This window comes from Onychomys torridus, chromosome 20 (assembly GCF_903995425.1).
Source record: "Onychomys torridus chromosome 20, mOncTor1.1, whole genome shotgun sequence".
Classification (NCBI taxonomy): domain Eukaryota; kingdom Metazoa; phylum Chordata; class Mammalia; order Rodentia; family Cricetidae; genus Onychomys; species Onychomys torridus.
Window position 1 is genome coordinate 35217299 of NC_050462.1, and position 21090 is coordinate 35238388.

Consider the following 21090-nt stretch of genomic DNA (forward strand, 5'->3'; position numbering starts at 1 on the left):
ACTTTTATCTCTATACCCTATTTCTGTTGTTTTACAATAGGTAACATGAATGTCAAAGAATGAATACTTTGAAAGTGTTGCTGATGGTGTCAACACAGCTTTTCAACCCATTTCTGATGAAATTCTCCTTTGGCCTTCCCAATAACAAGTGGATGCCTGTTGACAGGCAGGATCTTGCGATGTCTCTGCCCTGCTTTGAGCCTCAGTTAGCTCGCCTCCATAACAAGACAGAAGGCCCCCACCCCAGTGCAGGCATAGAAATACCCTGAGGTAGAAATGCAGTCTAAAAAGTAGGTGAGCCTACCACTTTGACTGGGAACGATTACACCTGTTTTATATTCCCAAACTATTAATGCCCCATTCCTGTCGCATTGAGCATTTGGCCGTTTCCAATCACTTACCTTCCACAAAGTTTGTATATAGGTACTATATTATTTCCTAGCAGGTCTGCAAATTCCCAAAGCAATATCATTCCATCCTTCTCTTTTTAAAGTAAGCTAAGAGAGTCCCAGCTTTAAGAGTCCTTAAACTAGAGTACATTCGAGATGCAAACCAGTCTCTTCAACAGACAAATGAGAAAAACCATCCAACAGTTATACATAATCTTCTATGACTAAAGCAGTAAACTCAGCAATAATAGAACACATGGAATTCGTAGGACTCAGTTTCCCTTTCTTAGAAGTATCTATCTTAAATCACTATGAGGCAGGTTTTTAATCTCTCTCTCTCTCTCTCTCTCTCTCTCTCTCTCTCTCTCTCTCTCTCTCTCCCTCTATATGTGCATGCCACTTTGGTGTAGGTGCCTAGAAAGGCCAGAAAGGGGTGTGGGATCCCCTGGAGCTGGAGTTACAGATTGTTGTGAGCTGCTGATACGGATGCTGGGAACTGAAGTCAGGTCCTCTGGAAAAACCCAAAGTGTGTTTATCTGATGAGCCAACTCTCCAGCCTCAAGATCCAGTTTGGAACACGCAGTAAATCCCCCCTGGTTTAAGTGTAGTAATAGCTCTGCTGGTTTAGGTTGTAATACTCTCACGGTGTGATTTGTAATTCTGGAACATTTTACTGTTCAGATTTGTTAGGAGTGTTTTCCTAAATGATGAATGAGCATGTTCTACCTTAGATCCAATCATGAGTACCACTGGCTTCTCCACCAGAGTAAATACTGGCACTGGTAGCAGAGCACTCTAGAGAGAAACTGCCTGCTCAAGCCTTATGGAATTTACACAGCATCCTTCTCTGCGACTGCGTGTGAACGTGAATTAAATACGTCCTTCCGCTTAGACAACTGAAATAGGCTTGACCACAGACATCATTCTGTCATCAAAAAGGAGAGCGATGTAGATTAAGCCATATTGCAATGGAATACTTCTTTTAAAAAATGACCATTTTACTTGTGTTTTAAGATAACTAGACAAATTGCTTTATTACATAATATACCACCTTGTAACTAATACCATTTAAAAATCACATAAAGTATGTCTATGATTTTATTTGTATCAAAATTAACCCCCAGAATGTGAACTTACAAGAGCCCCCAAACTGTTGTAGCCAGTTGTCAGGGACAAATTGGCTGTCCAAAATGCAATATTCACTTGAGTTTTTTTTTTCTGTCTTTATTTTCCAGACACTGCAAATGGATATAAACAAGTTGAACATAACCTTGCTTCGGATCTTCCGCCAAGGAGTAGCTGCAGCCTTGGGACTCTTGCCCCAGCAAGTGCACATCAACCGTCTCATTGTAAGAAGCTATCTTTCACAGTCTGAGAATTCAAACTGATTTTTCATTGTTAAAGGCTCCATGATTGGGGAGCCAAATCTGCTATACTATCTATTTTTGGAGATAAGGTTGTATTGAAGCCTGCCACATCCACTGGCTCACATGCTGTGTGTGGCTGTTTTCATGCTCATAGTAGCAGAGCTAAATTGTTAGAGCAAACAGATTGACCCATAAAGCCTAAACAATTGACTGGTCCTTTACAGAAAATAGTCTATCTACCTTGATAGGCCCAGCAACCCAACACAACTCCCCAAATATTGTCTAGGAGAGTGGAACCTTCTGTATCAGGATTCCAGATGCTGTTTACTAAAGCCCCTTCAAGCATGCCAATTGAGTGGATGCTGAATGCACAAAGCAAAGAATTATGAATAAAACAGAGCTGATCCTTAACCTCTGTAGCTCACATGGAATGCCAAGAAAAAAACTTATATTGGCATCCAAGGTAGGGGTGAAGAAAACCTAAGGGAGCAAGAGATCCACTGTGTAGGGATGACTAGACCTGTCAGTCACCCACATTCATTCTATACCCCATTTTCTCTGTGTAGCTAAAAGTTCTCCTCAGGTCCCACCTAGCCCTACAGTCCACAGCTACTTATAAAATAATCACTCAGAAGCTTATATTAATTAAAACTGTTCAGCCATTAGCTCAGGCCTACCACTGACTAGTTCTTACATTTAAACTCAGCCCATTTCTATTAATCTATATGTTGACACATGTTCTGTGGCTTTACCTGTGTGCTGTTACATGCTGCTCCCTGGATGGCGGGATGGCGGCTACTGACTCAGCCTTCCACTTCCCATAGTTCTCTTTTCTGCTTGTCCCACCTATACTTCCTGCCTGGCTACTGGCCAATTAGCATTTTATTTATCAACCAATCAGAGCAACACATTCACAGCATACAAAACATCCCACAGCATCTCTGAGTCTGGAAACCTGGATATCATGAGCTGCAAGTTCTCCTTTGCATTCGAAGACTGGTTTCAGTCATGTGGATAAAACAGGCAATTTTAAATCAGACAATTTCTGTTTTTCTTTGCAAAAAGCTAGCTGTCTAAGGTTCATATTTTTCATATTGCTTTAAAAAAATCTTTCTTCATTCCTATTGTATTGGTAACCCAAGCAAATTCAAATTCAGCTTTCTACTCTGAGTATCAACATCCATATTCTCAGATACAGACAGTATTTGCTTTAAGGGTAGATTTATATTTCTTTTCATTTTTCTGTAGATAAAAATGTTTTTTCAGTTCCCACAAAAAGAAAGAAAGAAAGAAAGGGAGGAAGAAAGAAAGAAAACATTTATTCTGAGTGGGCGATTTTCTGAGTCTGAATAAGTGTTTTAAAAGTTTTAGTTTGGGTTGGGGATTTAGCTCAGTGGTAGAGCACTTGCCAAGCAAGCGCAGGGCCCTGGGTTCGATCCTCAGCTCAAAAACAAACAAACAAACAAAAAGTTTTAGTTCAATGGCAAAGATATCCAAGCAACTTTATGGACCAAGGGGTGCTTGTAAGGAGCTCAGCTTCAGTGACACTTACCTATTACTCTACCTGAATTACACAAAATGATTTGGTTGATGTTACTAACTGCTACTGAGATGACCATGAAAATGCATGGGCCTTTTACTTCTGGGAAGGGACTGAGGACCTTTGCTGCCGTGTATTGAAACCCATCATTGTATTACAGCAAAAACAGGCTTCCAGCAGAGTGTTCTTCACTGATGTCTTAATGTGGTGAGCACAGGAAGAACTTTGCTTGGGAAACACTGAACTGTAGCTGAAGGACTCTGAAACAGCTTTTCAACAATGGCATATTTCCACACAATCTTTTATTGCCTTCATCTGATGTCAGATTCACATTTGCTTTCAGTGGCTTCCCAACCTTCCCTAGATTCTTTCCAATTTCCTTTCACAGACATAATTCCCCTTTGTGTCTTAAGATGACACACATACCCTGAGGTCATAATATAGGCACTTTTGGTAATAAGCTTCTCGTGAACTTTTTGAATACATGGCATATCATGATTCTGTGATATTTTTATATCCTTATTAGTTACTGGACACTAGTAAACATGGCTCTTGGCGTGCCTTTTATGGGTTGACCATTTAAGATCCAATTCAATCACATTAGCATTTTCAATTTCCCCTTTTTAGAAACCAGTGTTCCTTACTTTTTAAGTTTGCTGCCATTATTATTTTCAAGCTATAATTGAGGCAATTATTTGGATACATTGCAATGATAATCATTGGTAATGATAATCTCAGCTTAAGATCTCTGGTATAGCAAGCAAGTAACAAGGAATTCTTTGTATATAATAACCACTAGACTGGTTGGATAAAGTAACAAAAGCTCTTGAGCATGATTTCAAACAAGTCAAGACAATTTCTTTGAATGATAACTTCCCTCAGCAGACTGAGGCCTCAATCAGGGTCAGCTTGCATGAATTTGAAATGCATGGAAAGGGTCCCTATCTTCATTGATGACTCAAAAAATTTTAAATTCTTTTTCTTAACAAAAGATCTTCTTTCAAATTGTATGCTTGACCTTGTCCTTAATACCCTTAGCTTGGTTAAAAAATAAAATAAAATAAAAGTTGTCAGTCTTGGTTGGAAAAAAAAAGTTTTATGCAGAAGAGAAAAATACAACATTTTTAAATATCCTTTAAGAGTTAATGTTGCCAGGCTGGGTTGTGGTGGTACTCACCTTTAATCCCAGTACTTGGGAGGCAGAGGCAGGTGGATCTCTGTGAGTTTGAGGTCAGCCTGGTCTACAGAGCAAGGTCCGGGACAGCCTCCAAAGCTACACAGAGAAACCTTGTCTCAAAAAGAGTAAATGTTGCCAATTGAAAGAGAATGAGAGACGTTGAAGGCCTCTGTGACAACTCCCGCCCCCAAATAAGGAGTAGTCTAAACAGGAAGCCATTGAAGAGAATCCTTAAAAATTAGGATGCTGGCCGGGCGGTGGTGGTGCACGCCTTTAATCCCAGCACTCAGGAGGCAGAGCCAGGCGGATCTTTGTGAGTTCTAGGTCAGCCTGGGCTACCAAGTGAGTTCCAGGAAAGGTGCAAAGCTACACAGAGAAACCCTGTCTCGGAAAAAAAAAAAAAAAAAAAAAAAAATTAGGATGCTGAAGTGTAGCTCTTCACTGTTGATGAATTCTGAAGTGGGGGAGGGGGGTAACTCAGTTATCTTTAAGAGGCTGGCCCCTGGGAGTTTGACCATGTTCCAATGAGTATATGGACCACACAAATTGAACTTGGTTTCTTTTTTTCTTTTTCTCTTTTTGAGAGGAGAGCACAAGAGCAGGAAGGTGTGATTGGAGTGCATTGCATGAAATTCCCAAACAATCAATAAAAAATATACCTATAATTCTGGTAGTTGCAAGGTAGAGGCAGGAGGATTTTGAGTTTGATAACAGACTGGGATACATAAAGGAGTTCCAAGCTAGCCTTAGATACCTAGAGAGACCTCATCTCAATAAAACAATTTTAAAAAAATGAAGTCAGTTATTATGTCCAGGGCATCTAGCTCAGGTGAATAGGTATTATAGATGTCTTGGCTCTGGATCTAGATTTATTAAATGCATTACTCCCAGGCAAGGGTAGAGTTTAAAAGTCTGTCAATGTTAAGGCCAAAAGAATGAGGAAAGGACCTTCAAAGCTCATCTGGCACCTCTTCCTTGGCCAGTCCAGCCTTCATATTCATGCATTTAATGAGAAAAGATGAAGCCTGGTGGTGCCTGACGGTTGACACTTACACTGGCCTTTGTCTGACTCATTTGACTTTAAGATATGTCTTTAAGCATAAGGACTCAGAAGGCATCTGAGAACTATATGTTAAGTTAGTACACACCTATAATTTTAGCATTTAGAAGGCTGAGGCAGGTGGATGCAGAAATTAAACCCGAGCCTATGTTACATCTGGATAGTCTAATTAACAACAGCAAAAATGAATTAACTGATTGATTGATGGATGGATTGATTAAAATATGAAATTGAGAGTAAAGTATTATCTAGTGAAATATAAATTTTCACATCCTGGAGTGCTAACTATTCACATCATTCCCTAGCATGACTTCAAAGAGTCTAGGAACCTGACTTTAACGTTTGTAAAGAGCAGGTGAACACTTTGCCCAGCGTTTTCCAACATTATCTTTCACATACCCGAACTGTGTGCTTTCCCCAGGAAAAGAAGCGCCATGTTGAGTTGTTCGTGTCTCCTGTAAACCGGAAACCAGGAGAGCCGGAAGCCCTGCGGGCTGAGGAAGTGCTGCGTTCTCTTAAGGTCGATGTTTTGCATCAGAGTTTACCGCAGTTTGGAATTACAGACGTCTCCCCTGAGGTATGGCGTTGCGTGGAGCAGTTCATTAGAAAAAAAAAAAAAATCTGCAGTTAGCATGATTTGCTAATCCAACCCGTTGTGTGTGGATTGTAAAACAGCAGTCTCGCTAAAGGTCAGAATCCAGCGGGCTTCACAGTTTGGGTGTTTTCCTTAAGGAAATGCGCTTTTCACGGTAAAGTTTCATTATTTGACACTTGATTCTGATAATCGTTGTGACCTTGTAATTATTTATTTTAGTTTTCAGTAAACTGTCTACAAGAAAGACCAGTTAGGTAGGTTTGCCTGTTGCTCACATGAAACTGATTTGCACAAAAGAAAAAAAAAAAAAGAAAGAAAGAAAGAAAGAAACCAAAAACTCTGCTCCATTCCTTCTTCCCCTTCTCTACTATTTCTTCCATTTTCCCTACAGAGTGAATCATCCCTCTATCTTTCCTATCAAAATCAATTTCATCAGAAAGACCGGCATCCTAAATAGATGCAAATTCAGTTCACAAATCCATAGAATTTGGCTTTGAGCGAAAACATACACATACAGAAAGTGGGACACATAGAAATTAAGCAACTGCCTCAAAGTGATTCAAGAGTGAAGTATAAGCCAGCACTGGCATGTTTTAGGTCCTGGGTTCAAAACCTAGTTCAGGAAGAGAAAGAAGAGGGAAAGAAGAAGAGGGAGAGATGGAGACAGGGAGGGAGGGAGACAGGCAGGGAGGAGAGACAAGGAGACAGAGAAAGAGGGGAAATAAATATCTAGACAAGGCATAATAGTACACCCCTGAGATGCCAGATACCAGCACTCGAGGAGGCAGAAGCAGGAGAATACGGAGTTCAAAGTCAAATTGGCCTACACAGAGAGTTCCTGACCAGCCTGAGCTACAGAGTGAAACACTGTTTCCAAACAAAACAAAATAAATCCTTCTTCTATGCTTATTTTATTCCTCTTTCCAGTAAGCCCCATTGCTTTTCATTTCAGCTAATACTATAGGTATGATATTAAAAACTTTAGTACTCAACCATTTGAATCTTGGTCAGAGAATTTGCTCTGTGAGGAGTTGCCTTTGCATAGTATCAATCACCCAGAGCCTCCGTTTCTTCATATTCTAATGGATACAGTCCTTATCTAATGGACTTGACATGTGTATTGAATTTTTTTTAAGTTTTATTTATACAGAAGAGGGCACCAGATCTCATTACAGATGGTTGTGAGCCACCATGTGGTTGCTGGGAATTGGACTCAGGACCTCTGGAAGAGCATCTCTCCAGCCCCCTGAATTTTTTAAATATGTGTGAAATTCCTCAGATTTAGTTTGTACCAAACAAATGTGATTTGAATAAAGGTGACATAAATTTGGGAGTATGCAGTCTTTTGGTATACTCAATAGATTGGATCCAGGACATCAATGTGTACCAAAATCTTCGGATGCTCGAATTTCCTGTGTAAAGTTGTATCTGCATATACCCTATGAACATGCTCCCATATGTATCAAATCTTCCCTAAATTACTTATAATACATAACATAATGTAATTTTAAATTTATAGGGTTGCTTAAATGATTGATTGGGGAATAGTGACAAGAAAGTGTACAGGTGAACTAAAGATGAATTTTCTTTGCTGATATTTTCTATTCACAGTTGGCTAAATTTTCAGTTGCAGAAGCCATAGATAGGAGGCTAAACCATATGTCACTACTGAACCAAGACATTCACCCTTCTACTCACTCAGTTCTTCCCATTGTTTTTGGTTTTATTCCCTACCCTGCCCTTCTCCCTCCTGCATAAAATTTGCTTCTTCTTTTTTTTCTTTTTTGCCACCAGAGTAATCTTCTTTCATGTAAACCTGGTTACTCTCCTAATTTCATGATCCTTTGGTTTCAAAACCCAATTGGATGAAGTCCAGGTTTATTAGTATGGTATATGGTCCTCCACACACAGAGCTGTGTAACTGCTCAGTGGCTCCTTAGACTATGTTAAAGCAATTCTAAATTTCTTAGCTATCATGACCCCCAGTCCCTCCATGCTTGTAATCTAGGCTATCTACACACCTTCCAGCTTCACCAGCCTGATTAATGGCACAGCCTTCCATCATCAAGAACCCTGGTGCCTGTGCATCATGACCCCACGGAGCTTAGAGCAAAACCCGTCTGCTCTGTGGGTCTTCAAGGCTTTCTCTGCACTGTGGGTTCCCTGATGGGACATGCCATGTCATTTTGTCACTGTCTTTATTTCATTCAGCAGTGTGATGGACAGATATGAGAAGCGGAGTCATCGCGTAGCCAAACACTATGCTAAGTCCTACCCAAAGTTAGGAAAACAAAAGCCAAAAATACAGAGCGTGATTCTTATATTAGTAAAGTTATGCTCCTAGATAACAAAAAGAAACAAGCTGATGGCTTAGAATGTAAAGATCACAGCAAGAATGTGAAGGCCACTCTCCCAACATGTAACTACAGTGAAGGAGTAGCCTCCATGGACCACCCATCAGAAAGCTATTGGGCCACAGTAGTTGACAAAGACTACCCTGAACTTAAATAACAAGTGTATTTAGTGACCAAAATATGATATTTTCTCATAAATATGTTGAAATCTAAAGAAGATGGAGGAGGAGGAAGAGGAGAGAAGAAGAAGAAGAAGAAGAAGAAGAAGAAGAAGAAGAAGAAGAAGAAGAAGAAGAAGAAGAAGAAGAAGAAGAAGGAAAACAGCTAAGAACTGTATAACCTGTGAACTACTCAGTATAAGAGCTCATCAAGTTCTTGAATTGGCTGGAAGGGGCCTTTCATCATGGTGTGATGGCCTGTTTGAACCTTCTGTTCAGCAGCTCTAGGAGGCCCAGTCCTGAAACTCTTAATGTCACAAGGAGGAAGCCAAGGAAGACAGTGTCCACAGCATGCCCCTACATGGTGTTTGTTTCCTGTCAGGCAGGAGAGGGGCTGCAGGAATGATGGACAGTTCTCTAAAGCTACCAGGCTCTTCTCTAAGCTCCCCCATGTCTTTATTCTTCTCCCTGCAGTTAAGATTTTACAACAGTTTATGTCTCAACGTGTCTTATCTTGTAATCATCAAAAGATCTCTTCCTATGGCAGAATAGCCATTAATGGGGAGGAAAAGAATACTGTAATACATCCATATGCAGTATTTCACAATGATGTTTCAAAGCATCTATTCCTAAATTTGTTATTTTCATAAGAACAATGTGTTTTTGCTACACTTTCTTTATGTTCCTGGTTTCTTTATTTTTTTTATTGGAAATGACTCAGAAACAAAAGAAAATACCAAATAGAGAATTAATTTTGTTAATCACCTGTTTCCAATCTTAGTTTCTTGAGGCAAAGAGTTCTTTTCCTTTTTTTTCTGGAGAGAGGATCTTTAAGACAGGGTATCTCTCTGTAGCTAACTGTCCTGGAATTTATCATCACCTAGGGCTCTTGATAATCGTCCTGCCTCGGGCTTCCCAGTACTGGGACTGTGGATGTGAGCCAACACATTCTTTTATATAGATTGTATGTGGTACCTAGAACATTGCAAGCACATATTGTTTTATAAGATGCCTGTAAAGATAAAAAATAATAACCTTCCTCTTGCCCCATAAGTTCCAGAGAAATAAAATTAAATTCACTCTTCTAGTTTTTATTGACAATTTTCTCAAAATTGTTAGCTAATCATTGATATGTTAAGTTCCACATTAACACTGAACAAATTATTTCTGTTTTTATTTTCATTCATTTGCAAATTACTTCAGTTTCCTAACTGCTCTATTTCAAAGGAGGAAGTTACCTTCTTTAAAAAACAGGCTGATGAATTATTGATACTTGATGGAATAGTTACAAAGAGAAACATCATACCACGTAAAATATGAACCATGATTTGTAAGTTGGGTGATTGTTCCTTCAAACTTGGAACAGTAGCCAGTGGGCAAGTGTAAAGAGTTCTAGACCTGGCACACAATGCTGAGGGCATGCAGCATCAGTGTTAAAATACTAGATCATGCAGATCACGTGCTTGCATCAGGCATCCTGCAGTTGAAATCTGCCATTTATCCAACCAAGCCATCCTGTTGTGAGGTACATCTCGTTAATCTGCCCTCATCAAATGAACCAGACTATTTATAACATTTCTATTTCATTCTTTGGGCTTCATCTCTCCCAACAAGGTGTGCCTCCTGAAACCTCAGTATCTGGATCATCTTCCCTGGTATTAGGAAATGGAAATAAAATGGAAAAGAAGAAGAAAAGAATTAAAGAGTGAAAAATGATGGTGGAGTGGAGGGCATAAGCAACTATGTGACGTCGAGTTATAGAACAACTAGGGAGGCCATCATCATAGATAAAGGAAATGTCTCCATTTTTAAATAAGAAAATGCACCAGCTAATTTCGCTGCATCTGAGTTAAAGGGCAGAGCAACACAGCTGTGGAATAAGCCATAAAGATGTTATAGTGGCATTAACGTGACCTGGCATGGGAGTCTGTGAATTATTGAACCCACAGCCCCTGACAAAATCTAAAAGCCACTGGGTTAACCCTATGCAAAGGCTAGATGGGAGATTACTGGGGATTGCAATCTTTTGATGTGTGGGCTCTTGACTGCAAACTTCTCCTTTATTGCCTTATTCAGCTCTTTAGATCTCCAAACAGATAGAGCAACACTCAACAGGAGCAGCGTGACTCAGAAGGAAATCTATTTACCAAGAATGTGCAGTGACTGAGTTCAAAACAAGAGCTTTTTTTTTTTTTTAAAGCTGGGGGTGGGGCCTGGAAGGGTACAGAATCAATCTTCCATCATTGTTGTTTCACTTTAAAGAAAAAAAAATCAAAACAGGTCTGTCTTCTGCAGAAAGGAGCTAGTTCACGCTCTGAGAACTGTAAAACTACAGGACGAAAATGGACCTGAGCAGATTTGGAACACAGCACTTGTCACCTTCCTAACCACCCCTCTTTCAAATTTTACAAGAGTTTAAGCTCAAATCCTTGTACTTAAATTTGACAAGTGTGTGCTGCCTGTGCGAAGGTTTAACTAGTTTGCTTTTATAGCAAACAATGGATGCCATTTAGTTGCCTGAAAAAAAATTTTTTTCAATTCCATTCTTGATTCCTACAATAGTTTTCTTTTCTATTAGCTTCTAGCTGTCTTTATAGAGAAACTGGAGCGGAAAAAAAATGGCCTAGCTGTTTTCAAAGATGTGAAAGAAAATTGTCACTGGGACCCTGTATTTGCAGCAGGGTCCTGAGTCACCAATCACCTCACTGAATCAAGTATTAACAGGTTCTCTATCAAAATATATACCTAAGTCATTTCCTTTATCTATCTATCAATCAAAATATATACTTAAATCATTTCCTTTATCTATCCATCTGTCTAGAAAAAGTGAAAGGTATATATATCATGAGTACATGAATAAGTTTCTTCCCAAATGATATGTATCATCATAACTGAATTCAAAGTTTTCTTGCTCATCATTCTACTATGGTTTGATTGAATGCAGAGGTTAAATTTCCCATAAAGTGGTTTTCAAGGTCAATATTTTTAATCTCATTTGCAAAGGTTAAATATGCTTTTTCACCTTAAAAGTAGCCAGAAATGATCTCAAAATTTAGGCACCTAGAATATAGGTTTAATTTGAGGCTTTCTTTGTCTTTGGAGTTAATAGTCAAGGATAGACACATGCTCTCCTGAAGGAGTGTAACATGGGAATATTTTGCTTGATACAGACTTAATGTTTCTCCTACTCAGATACCACCTAAGTTTTTTCAAGATTTCTTTACCTATAAATCTACAATATCACTGATTTATAAAACATTTTCATGTTTAGGCATGGTAGTCCATGCCTGTGATCCCAGCATCTAGGGAGTTGAGGCAGGAGAATTGGCTTGAGTTCAAGGCCAACCTGGGCTACAGGAGAGACAGAAAACAAAAGTTCAGAGCACCCATTAATGTACTATCCTGTTTTGAAGAACGAGTAACATAGAACCAAGAGACATTCACATCTGCATTCACATCTCTTTATACCTCTTCTCTTGCTCCACTCCTAAAGCAAGGAGCAAACGCAGTAAAAACAAATAATCCTGTTTATTTACCATTTATTACTAAATAATTCTGACCTCGTGGGTGTTCCTTGTTCCTTTAAATAAAACATAATATCCTGGCAATTTCTATGTGGGATGGCGCGTGAGTCAGGTTTTGACAAAGTCAGTTCCATTTAAGGAGGGAAATGGTCGGATAAAAGGAAGAAGAAAACAAAACCAGAAATGGTCCCCACATCGTGGCTTGTTTATTCAACCATCTCGCGCTTTTTGTGTGCACCTGTTTCACTTTTGTTTGAAAGTAAAGCGCCCAGCTGTAAGACAATGTGGACGTGGGAGGGGACTCGGGAGTACAGAGAGCTTCAGCTACAGTTCCTCGGCGGCGCAGAAAAGCACAGAGCTTGCTCACCTGTGGACCAGGTAGTTCCCAGGAAAGGCAGTGCAGGACGTGGAGAAGGCAAGAACCCAGGAGCCTGTCCCATATGCCCACCCCCTCCCATACAGGATCTCCTGGTAAAGAGGATGGCTGTCCTGTGCCTGGGCAGATAGAGAGGCAGCTGTGGCAGTCTGGGCTAGAGGTGTGTTTTACTACACCGAATGGAATCGAGCTAAAAACATGTTGACAGTCTGATAAGGACGCCGGTTTCCTCAAACTCTCTTTTAACACCGGGCCTTCTCTTTTGCTTTTTCAAGACAAATGTTTTGCAAGGGCAGCATGAAGCGGACAAAATCTGGAGCAAAGAAGGATTTTACGCCGTTATCATTTTCCTCAGCATCTTTGTTATCATAGTAACCTGTTTGATGGTAAGTTTGCTTTTTTGTGTATCTTAGCCTTTGCGGATCCAGCTGCTTAGTGATAGGGGATATTTTCCCACTTGAATGAATGTTAAAAAGACTGGGGTTGGGGGGTGGGAGGGACAGAAGCCAGCCTATAATCCTGTTAGCCTGGGACTGTTCTGTAGCAGCAGACAATTGATTGCTAAGACCCTGTGTGGAAGTGTGAGTGCTGACCTCTGTAGTGAGATTAGACTGTACTGAAGTGTTTAGGATCGAGACCAACCCCGTGTTGAAGACTTAAAAGGTGATTTCCTGAGGACACTGTATCCCTTAACGTCACTGAAGTCTCATGTGCACACTTTGGACTGGCTTTATTTCTTCTCTTATGTCACCTTAATGGAGCACAGAAAAATCATTGAAGAAATATGTCTTTGGGGCAAACCTTTCTCTCAAGGGAGGGGTTTATTTCCGTATTTTAAATGGCTTTGAAGTTCTAAGAAACATCAGGCATTAATGAGGGTGATTATAGCAGGTAACCCACACACTGCTACCCCATTTTCAGTGGAATGAATAGTACATAAAAATGAAATTATCCCACAGGTCACAATGTATAACCAACAAAGCATAGTCCTGATTTTAAAAATTAGCACCCCAAATAAATAAATAAATAAATAACACACACTAGATTAGACCAGGCTTTGATGTTGAATTTGGTATGGAATGAGTTAATAATTATCTTTCAAATAGAATGAGTTGTTTTGGTTTTTTTTATTCATCCTTTTGAAATTTTGTATTTGAAGTTTACAAATGGTTTTAATATTGTTTCCTATGTGTTATGTTCTTTTTATTTTGCATATTTTAAGAACTGCCTCTTTCGTTTTACATGTCCCCCCAAAAGACATAATGCTAATGATTTTATCTACAATCAACAGTGTTGCCAAGCATTTCACTGGATTTTATTCATTTTTGCTCTTGCTTCTGGAAATGGATTTATGTCAGAAAGATTGAGACTCAGTCTAGAAAGACAGAGAGGCTCAGTGGATCTGAACTCAAGGGACACAAATAAGGTCATAAATAGAGTGAAGACAGTCACATTTCCAAGATCTCAAAATCCAGGAAATCTCTGGGCAGTGGTGGCGGCAGCACACACCTTTAATCCCAGCACTCTGGAGGCAGAGCCAGGCGGATCTCTGTGAGTTTGAGGCCAGCCTGGACTACAGAGTGAGTTCCAGGAAAGGCGCAAAGCTACACAGAGAAACCCTGTCTCAAAAAACCAAAAAAAAAAAAATCCAGGAAATAGAAAGAACATCCTCAAACTCCCACACTCCCATTGTAATGGATTCAAAGATATGTCCTTCTGGATCAGAAATTGAACTTCAGAAAATTGTGACCCAATAATCCAAACAGTAATTTAAGAATTAAGTTTGAAAAAGATTTCATATCTTACATGGTGAATATTAAGGAAAAGAATTTTAATGAATAAGATTGAAAGTTTTATAGAAACTGCAGAAAAAAATGTCTGACTACTAGTTTAAGAGTGTAGTTCCTTCTCGTGGATAACTACACTTCAACATGTGTGAGTTCCCTTTCCTTATCACAGGAAATCTCAAGTTCTGTTCTCCATCTTGTGGTCCTAATTGGAGTTACTCACAGATTAAAGGGGATGAGGGAGCTGGGGACTGTAGCTCAGCAGAGCACTTGCTTAGGAGCTTGCCAGCCCGTGTGTTTGATCCCCATCACTATAGTGAGAAAGTGGGGATTGAAGATGAGTGAGGAAATAAGAGTAGAAAGCAGTACAAACTGAGGTGTTTCGGATGATGAATGAGATTCAGAACAAAGACTAGAGTGAACGGAGGACAGTGGGAAGCCAGGTAACAGGCGGGCTTTGAGGGAAGAGCAGACAAAGAGCAGAGTTTGTGTTGACATGTAGGATATGTTAGAGGTTCAGTGCCTGTAACTCAGGTAATGTCCAGATACTCCACATGACTGGGTACAACCATGCGCTGGTCTCAGACTAAAGGGTCTCTGGTGACCACACCCTCAACATCATGGGTCCAAGGCCAACTCTTCCTTTCCCAATATTGGCAAGACATCAGTGTAAGTGTCGCAAACCTGAATCAGGCCGTTCCAGTGTTACTAGAACAAATCAAGAAAGGAACGGTCCTAAAGTATGAATGACTACTGTCAGGTTTGTTGCAGATTCATCCACTTATTCAAACAATGTATCTATAGGCAACATATTCATGATAGGATCTACTATGGGAAAGGAGAGGATAAGGCACATAAAGTCACTGTTCTCTGAAGCTTTAATGGTGGAAAGAAATATGGACAAAGATTTTTTAAAATATCGAATAATGAACATACTATATGAATTCATCTTTTTGACATCCTGAGAATCACAAAACTTTAAAGCTATTGAAAGGATCCCTGGCTGTCAAAACATGGTGGATGGAGGGGTTGTTGTAATGGAGGATATAGATTTTAGGGCAATGAACTTCTGCATTCTGATGATGGCATGGCATTACATGTTCATCAAATGTGTAGAATGTACATCACTAAGTGTGACTTCATCTACACTATGGCAATGAGTCAATAATAATAATAATAATAATAATAATAATAATAATAATAATATATTGATACTAGTTTAACCATTAGAGCAAATGTAAATAAAATAAAATAAATAAATAAAAATAAAACATGTTTTAGCCAGGCATGGTGGTACATAGTTTAATCCCAGTTCTCAGGAAGGCAGAGGCAAGTGGATCTCTGTGAGTTTGAGGATAGCCTGGTCTACAAAGAGAGTTCTAAGACATTCAGAGCTACACAGAGAAACCCTGTCTCAAAAAAAAAATTAAAACATAAAAAATAAATATAATAAATGTACTATACCAACTCAAGACAGTTATGAAACAGACATATATAGAAACTCTACTTTCCACTCAATTTTCCCATAAACCTAAAAAGTCTTATCCATTCTTTGTTAAATATTAGATTGTAATAAGGACCACAAAGAAGGTAGCATGATAGTGAGATGATGCAGAAGAGTTAGACATTCGGGAGGTACAAACACGTAGGGTGTGAACATACGAACATGTAGGGTGTGAACATACGAACACATAGAGTGTGACCATGCCCGGCAGCCAGGACAACAACAGCATGGTGTTGGGGTGAAACAAGTTCAGACTGTCAGGTTCGAGGGGAAAAGGGAAGCAGTGTTCATGCAGATTATGTGAGTGTATCTAAAAGATGGGTCTCTGCTTAGGCTTAGGAAAGAGGTTGGGGTAGAAGAGAATGCGGAGTATGAGGACAGCAGATCATTTTGGGGTTTCTATGACAAAGACGATAATGGTGAGCTGGATGGGAGAGGGTGGAGATGAGCAGGTATAAAAGATGGAGTGCTGTGTGATAGGAGAAGGAACAGGATGTGCAGGGTCCTGATGACTAGGGGGAGGGAAAAGAGTAAAAATGTCCCCCCATGTCATCTGGCTTGTTTACTAAGTAGTGGTGCTCCCTCTGTAAGGGAGAGACGGGTTAAGGGGTGGGGAATAAAGATGGAAAGAAAGAACACTTGACTTGTGTGCAGGTGATTATAGATAAATGACAGAGATGGATTGATTGATTGATTGATTGATTGGTCAGTTGATTTCAAACACTTTCTTAAATTTGACTGTGAAAGGCCATTTAAAAAGGATCAGAGGTAGCAGCAATGCTTAGGAAGAGCTTGATATTCATGGAAAAATAACACTCTCTAATTAGGATTAAGGCAAAGCCAATTTATCTGATACAATTAGCCGCAGTTCACATTTAGAGACGGGTCAAATGTGATCCTCTAAAATCAACTCATCTTCCTGAGTCAGAATGCTTTTTGATAATTATCTTAGATTAATTTTTGCCAGGATCTCTTAGTCATAACTACACAGTATACATTTTGTGCTGAAGTGTACTGGGATACACTTTCTGATTCTCATATGTACAGTACAACCATTCCCTATACTTCTGATGCCTCCATCACAGAGAAAAGGCTATAGTTAAGGGTTTTTCCTATGGTATTAATTATCTTTATGAAGCAGCAAGTGTCATTATTTGTGTCCAGCCTCCTTATATAGCATTGAAATGAAAATCAGATGGTTTTATTATGACATTATATAGGTAAATTGTTATAATAGAAGGTTCCATGAGCTGTACAACAATAACATAAAACTTGCCAAGTTTTTGAAATGTGGCATATTGTTTATGTTCCTTAAAATACAAAAAAAGGAGTATAGATTGCCAGACATAAAATTAGACAAGCGTGACATTTTAAAATGTGTGATTTATTTGGCACTTCTCAAATGTGAATGCAGAGTGGGTGGAATGGAGGCAAATAGACAAATAGAATTTTCCAAGAAAAAAAAAAATGTGTGGGCAACTTTGACTCCATTCAGTCTGTTTTTGATGGAGGAAATGTATTACTGAGAAGAATTAGTTCTTAAACTTGAGTACATAATAGAAAGAACACTATCTATCATCTAAATTAGACCTTCAAATATACTTACAGGCTTATTAAATATATTCATGAAATATACATAGAGATGTCTAGAGGCTAGATACTAGAAATCACAGACAGCTGTATCAGTAAAAGTGCTGGTGTGGTAGACCCACGGAAGAGTCATCCAGGTGTAAAGTAAAAGGATTCTCTAGTCATGGTCTGGTCACTGAGCCATGAAATAGTATATTGGACCATCAACCTCTGGACATCATGCACTAATTTCATGTCAAAAGTGGACATAAACAGCTACATTTTCTAACCTGTTATATATATCTCTAGGGATGATGGAGCTACAGCCAGACACGTTGACTCTGACATCATCTCCAAAGCAAGCCTGTGGCTCGGATTATTCTTTTTATGAATTAAGTAGTCTACCACCACCACCCTGCTTACTCACAGTAGTAAAATAACAGTAGCAGTCAGCAACAGTAATTCATTTCTTCTACATATTGCGTACATACTGGTCCTCAATTTACTACAGGACACAAAGTAATGTTTAAGTGCCTAACTTTACTGATGAGCAAACCAGGATCCAGAAAAGATAAAATGGCTTGACTCACAGCAAACAATGGGTGGGTATGCATGGAAGGATTGGAATTCAGAGTCAAGACCATCTGGGATGAAAGTCTAAGCTCATGACCATGGCTCTGCTTGATTCCATGAAGGAGTCAACCGTGGTTTCCCTCATTCCTATCACTCATTCTGTGAATTTCTATTTCTGGACACAAATAGGTTTAGGAGCAAATGAGTATGCCTGTGTTTATTAGACGGACTCCACCCAGGCACGACTGATAAGTGTTTGCAACTCTATACCTATGTGCTAAGGACACACCCATTTGCACTTAGTACCTTGTACTGGACCTGACTTTATACATTTGTCTCCTGGAAACCTCTGCATTCCTAGGAACATAGTCAGTCTTGTGCCACGTCTGCATCTACACAGACTTCATTTTCAGGATGGACTGGGAATGTTAATGACATTAAAAGAATAAACTCTTTCATAACTTACTATAAAATACCACATGTTGGGGCCATCATTTTGAAATTAGAACACACCTTATCCAAACACAATGTTTTCTGTTACGTGTGAGGTTTTAGAAATGAAAATTACACTGAGAACCATTTCAAAGGGCTCTGCTTAGCTTCCTCTCCTTTCTGCCTTCCTCGGGTCTCACTGCTGCCATTTTATATTCCCCATACTATAATTCAGATTTTATAGCTCCTCTTATTCAATATTCCTTTCTCTTTTCCTTCCTCAAATGATCAAATTATTTTAATGCATCCCAAAGCCCCAATACAAGCTCTTAAAAAAAAAAAAAAATGAAGGGCAACATGGCTCTGCTAGGCTTTAAGAATGAGATTTTAAAAAAAACAAAGTGAATTCTCATAGGAAAAAAATACAAATATTGTATTGAAGGATCCAGTCTGTACAGAGAAGTCTCCAACACACACTTCCAGAAGCTTTGGCAAAGAGGTCAGGAAGGAGAATGTGTGGATTTGAAAGAAGCCATCATTGAATACTCACAGCCTGGGATTCAGGAGAGCTGAATTCTAGACTTTTTGAGCAGTATTCTATAAGTATGTGACCGTTTTCAGCCTCACTGAGAAACAAAGAGGTTTTACCAGATGAGTCTTGGGTTCTTTACTCCAGGGCTGCTCACCGGTATCACTACTAGATTCAAGGGCTGGCTCTTCTGTTGGGGGTGAGAAGGGTGGTCTTTCCTGTCTCCTTCAGAATATTTACCACAACCTAGCCTATATCCACTTCATACTCCTGGCACCAGCCCCACGGTCCCCCACCCCCAAAGTTTTTCTAGACATTGTCAAATATCCTCTGAAGGACAAAATTCCTACTAGGCAGTTGAATGCTAGTGCTTTTAGCTAAAATCCATGTCTTATTTCCAGGTAGCAGCTTCATCTTTGTTCCACAAGTTTTAATCAGCCAGTATTTTTAAGTGTCATATTTATATTAAGCATTTTCCAGATTCTGATTTTTCTCAATTTGCATTGTAGAAATCCGTTTGCAAGCAAACTACACAGAGACAGGTTAAAAGCCAGGGGGTGAAATAGATTACTGATTATAAAATATGTGGCAAAGGCTCCCCACTGAACTCTATGCAACCGAGAAGGACTTTAGACCCAATCTGGTTTACACTAATGTAATCATAAACTGGCCTGTCAAGAATAATTGAGAGCAACTGTATCCTGGCCCTTATTCTCACAGTAGAATGTCTCCAAAATGAAAATATAAGCAAGTAATATAATTGTATATTACATTCATATGTGAAGAGCTTAAATTATAAGATATATGCATTGCTCCTTCTATAAATAAATAATCTATATTGTTAGGATTATTTATTTCTTCATTCAGAAAAATGCCTTGTTTGCAACCTAAAAAGTGCCGCCCCACTTTAAATTATATCAATTTTGTATTTTGATAGTTCTGGATTTAGCTTGACACAATAAGTTTCCCATATGTGTGCCATCTGGTTGGTGCTGCCCTACTGTGTGTGTGTGTGTTTCTGCAGAATGGTGGCAAATCCCTGGAAGGTGCAGACAAACAGAAAGCGAACGATATTAGGGCACTACACACAGGGTGAAGACACCCCCCTTCAGCATCCCCTTTCCTATAGGTTCAGGAAAGCACAGGACAGTTCTCTGAAAGTAAACATTGTACATGGAAGAAGCTCAGCTGTAATAACTGGCACCTGTTCTCTCCTTGTGTGCTAATGTTGGTCAGGGAATATTCTAACTCCACTGAAGTGAGTGTGCTTCTTTGTCTGTTTGGATTTTGAGAGAGGTTCTCGATGTGTGACCCACATCAACCTTGGATGCTACAACCTCAGCCTTCCAAGCGCTGAGATCACATATCATTGTTTTGGGGGAAAAAAAATCTAAGATTTTTTTTTTCCTTGAGGGAGATGATGCATTCCTCCACAATATAGTTTCCAGGTTATGAGAAAATGAACATTTAAAAAAAAACAGAAAGAATTTGCTTTGATTTCCCATTAGCTCTGTGTATGATGTACACTTCTAGTTATACCTGATATGTACATATTTTTTTCTTAAGGAGATCACCTTCCAATCCATAACACATCCTTAAAGCAGATGGTTTCGAAACCTTTTTCTTGTTTTCGTTTGTGTCTAGTTCTTTAAAGATTCACCTATCATTTTTATGCATATGTGTGCCTACATTGAGTGTATGTGCACCACATGCATGCAGGAGCCTGCTGAGGCCAGAAGAGTTCAATAGATCCCATGGAACTGGAGTTGTAGACAGTTGTAAGCCACCATATTGGTGCTGGGTATTAAACCCAGGTCCTCTGCAAAAACAGCAAATACTCTTAACCACTGAGCCATCTCTCCTCCCAATCATGACTAATTCTTTTGTCCAGCATCCCAAGCAGCCTCTAATGTTGTGGTATGTACCACTAGTGACACTTTCTGCACTTGCTATTCTGTGTTTAAGTGCTTGCAAAGAAGATTCACAGCTTGCCAATAAGTACTCAGTTCATTCAATTGGGAGGACATTTTATGTCTCTTTTTAAATTTATTTTTTTTTATTTCATACATATATACAAGGAAATATGATCATATTCAAGGAGATTGATCTCACTCTAATGGTTCATTTTAGATTGGTTTGTTTTAATTTAAATTCTG

At 39.2% G+C, this 21090-nt stretch overlaps 1 protein-coding gene across 2 annotated transcripts in view; it reads left to right on the top strand.

The window, feature by feature from the left end:
- The window catches only part of Ptprr (protein tyrosine phosphatase receptor type R), a 234697-nt gene that overhangs the window by 125716 nt on the left and 87891 nt on the right, over positions 1–21090 (top strand). For both annotated transcript variants that reach the window (XM_036170115.1, XM_036170116.1), the window contains 3 exons: positions 1625–1738; positions 5955–6110; positions 12816–12926. In XM_036170115.1, coding sequence (XP_036026008.1) covers positions 1625–1738; positions 5955–6110; positions 12816–12926 — 381 coding nt within the window. The remainder of the gene's footprint in view (positions 1–1624; positions 1739–5954; positions 6111–12815; positions 12927–21090) is intronic.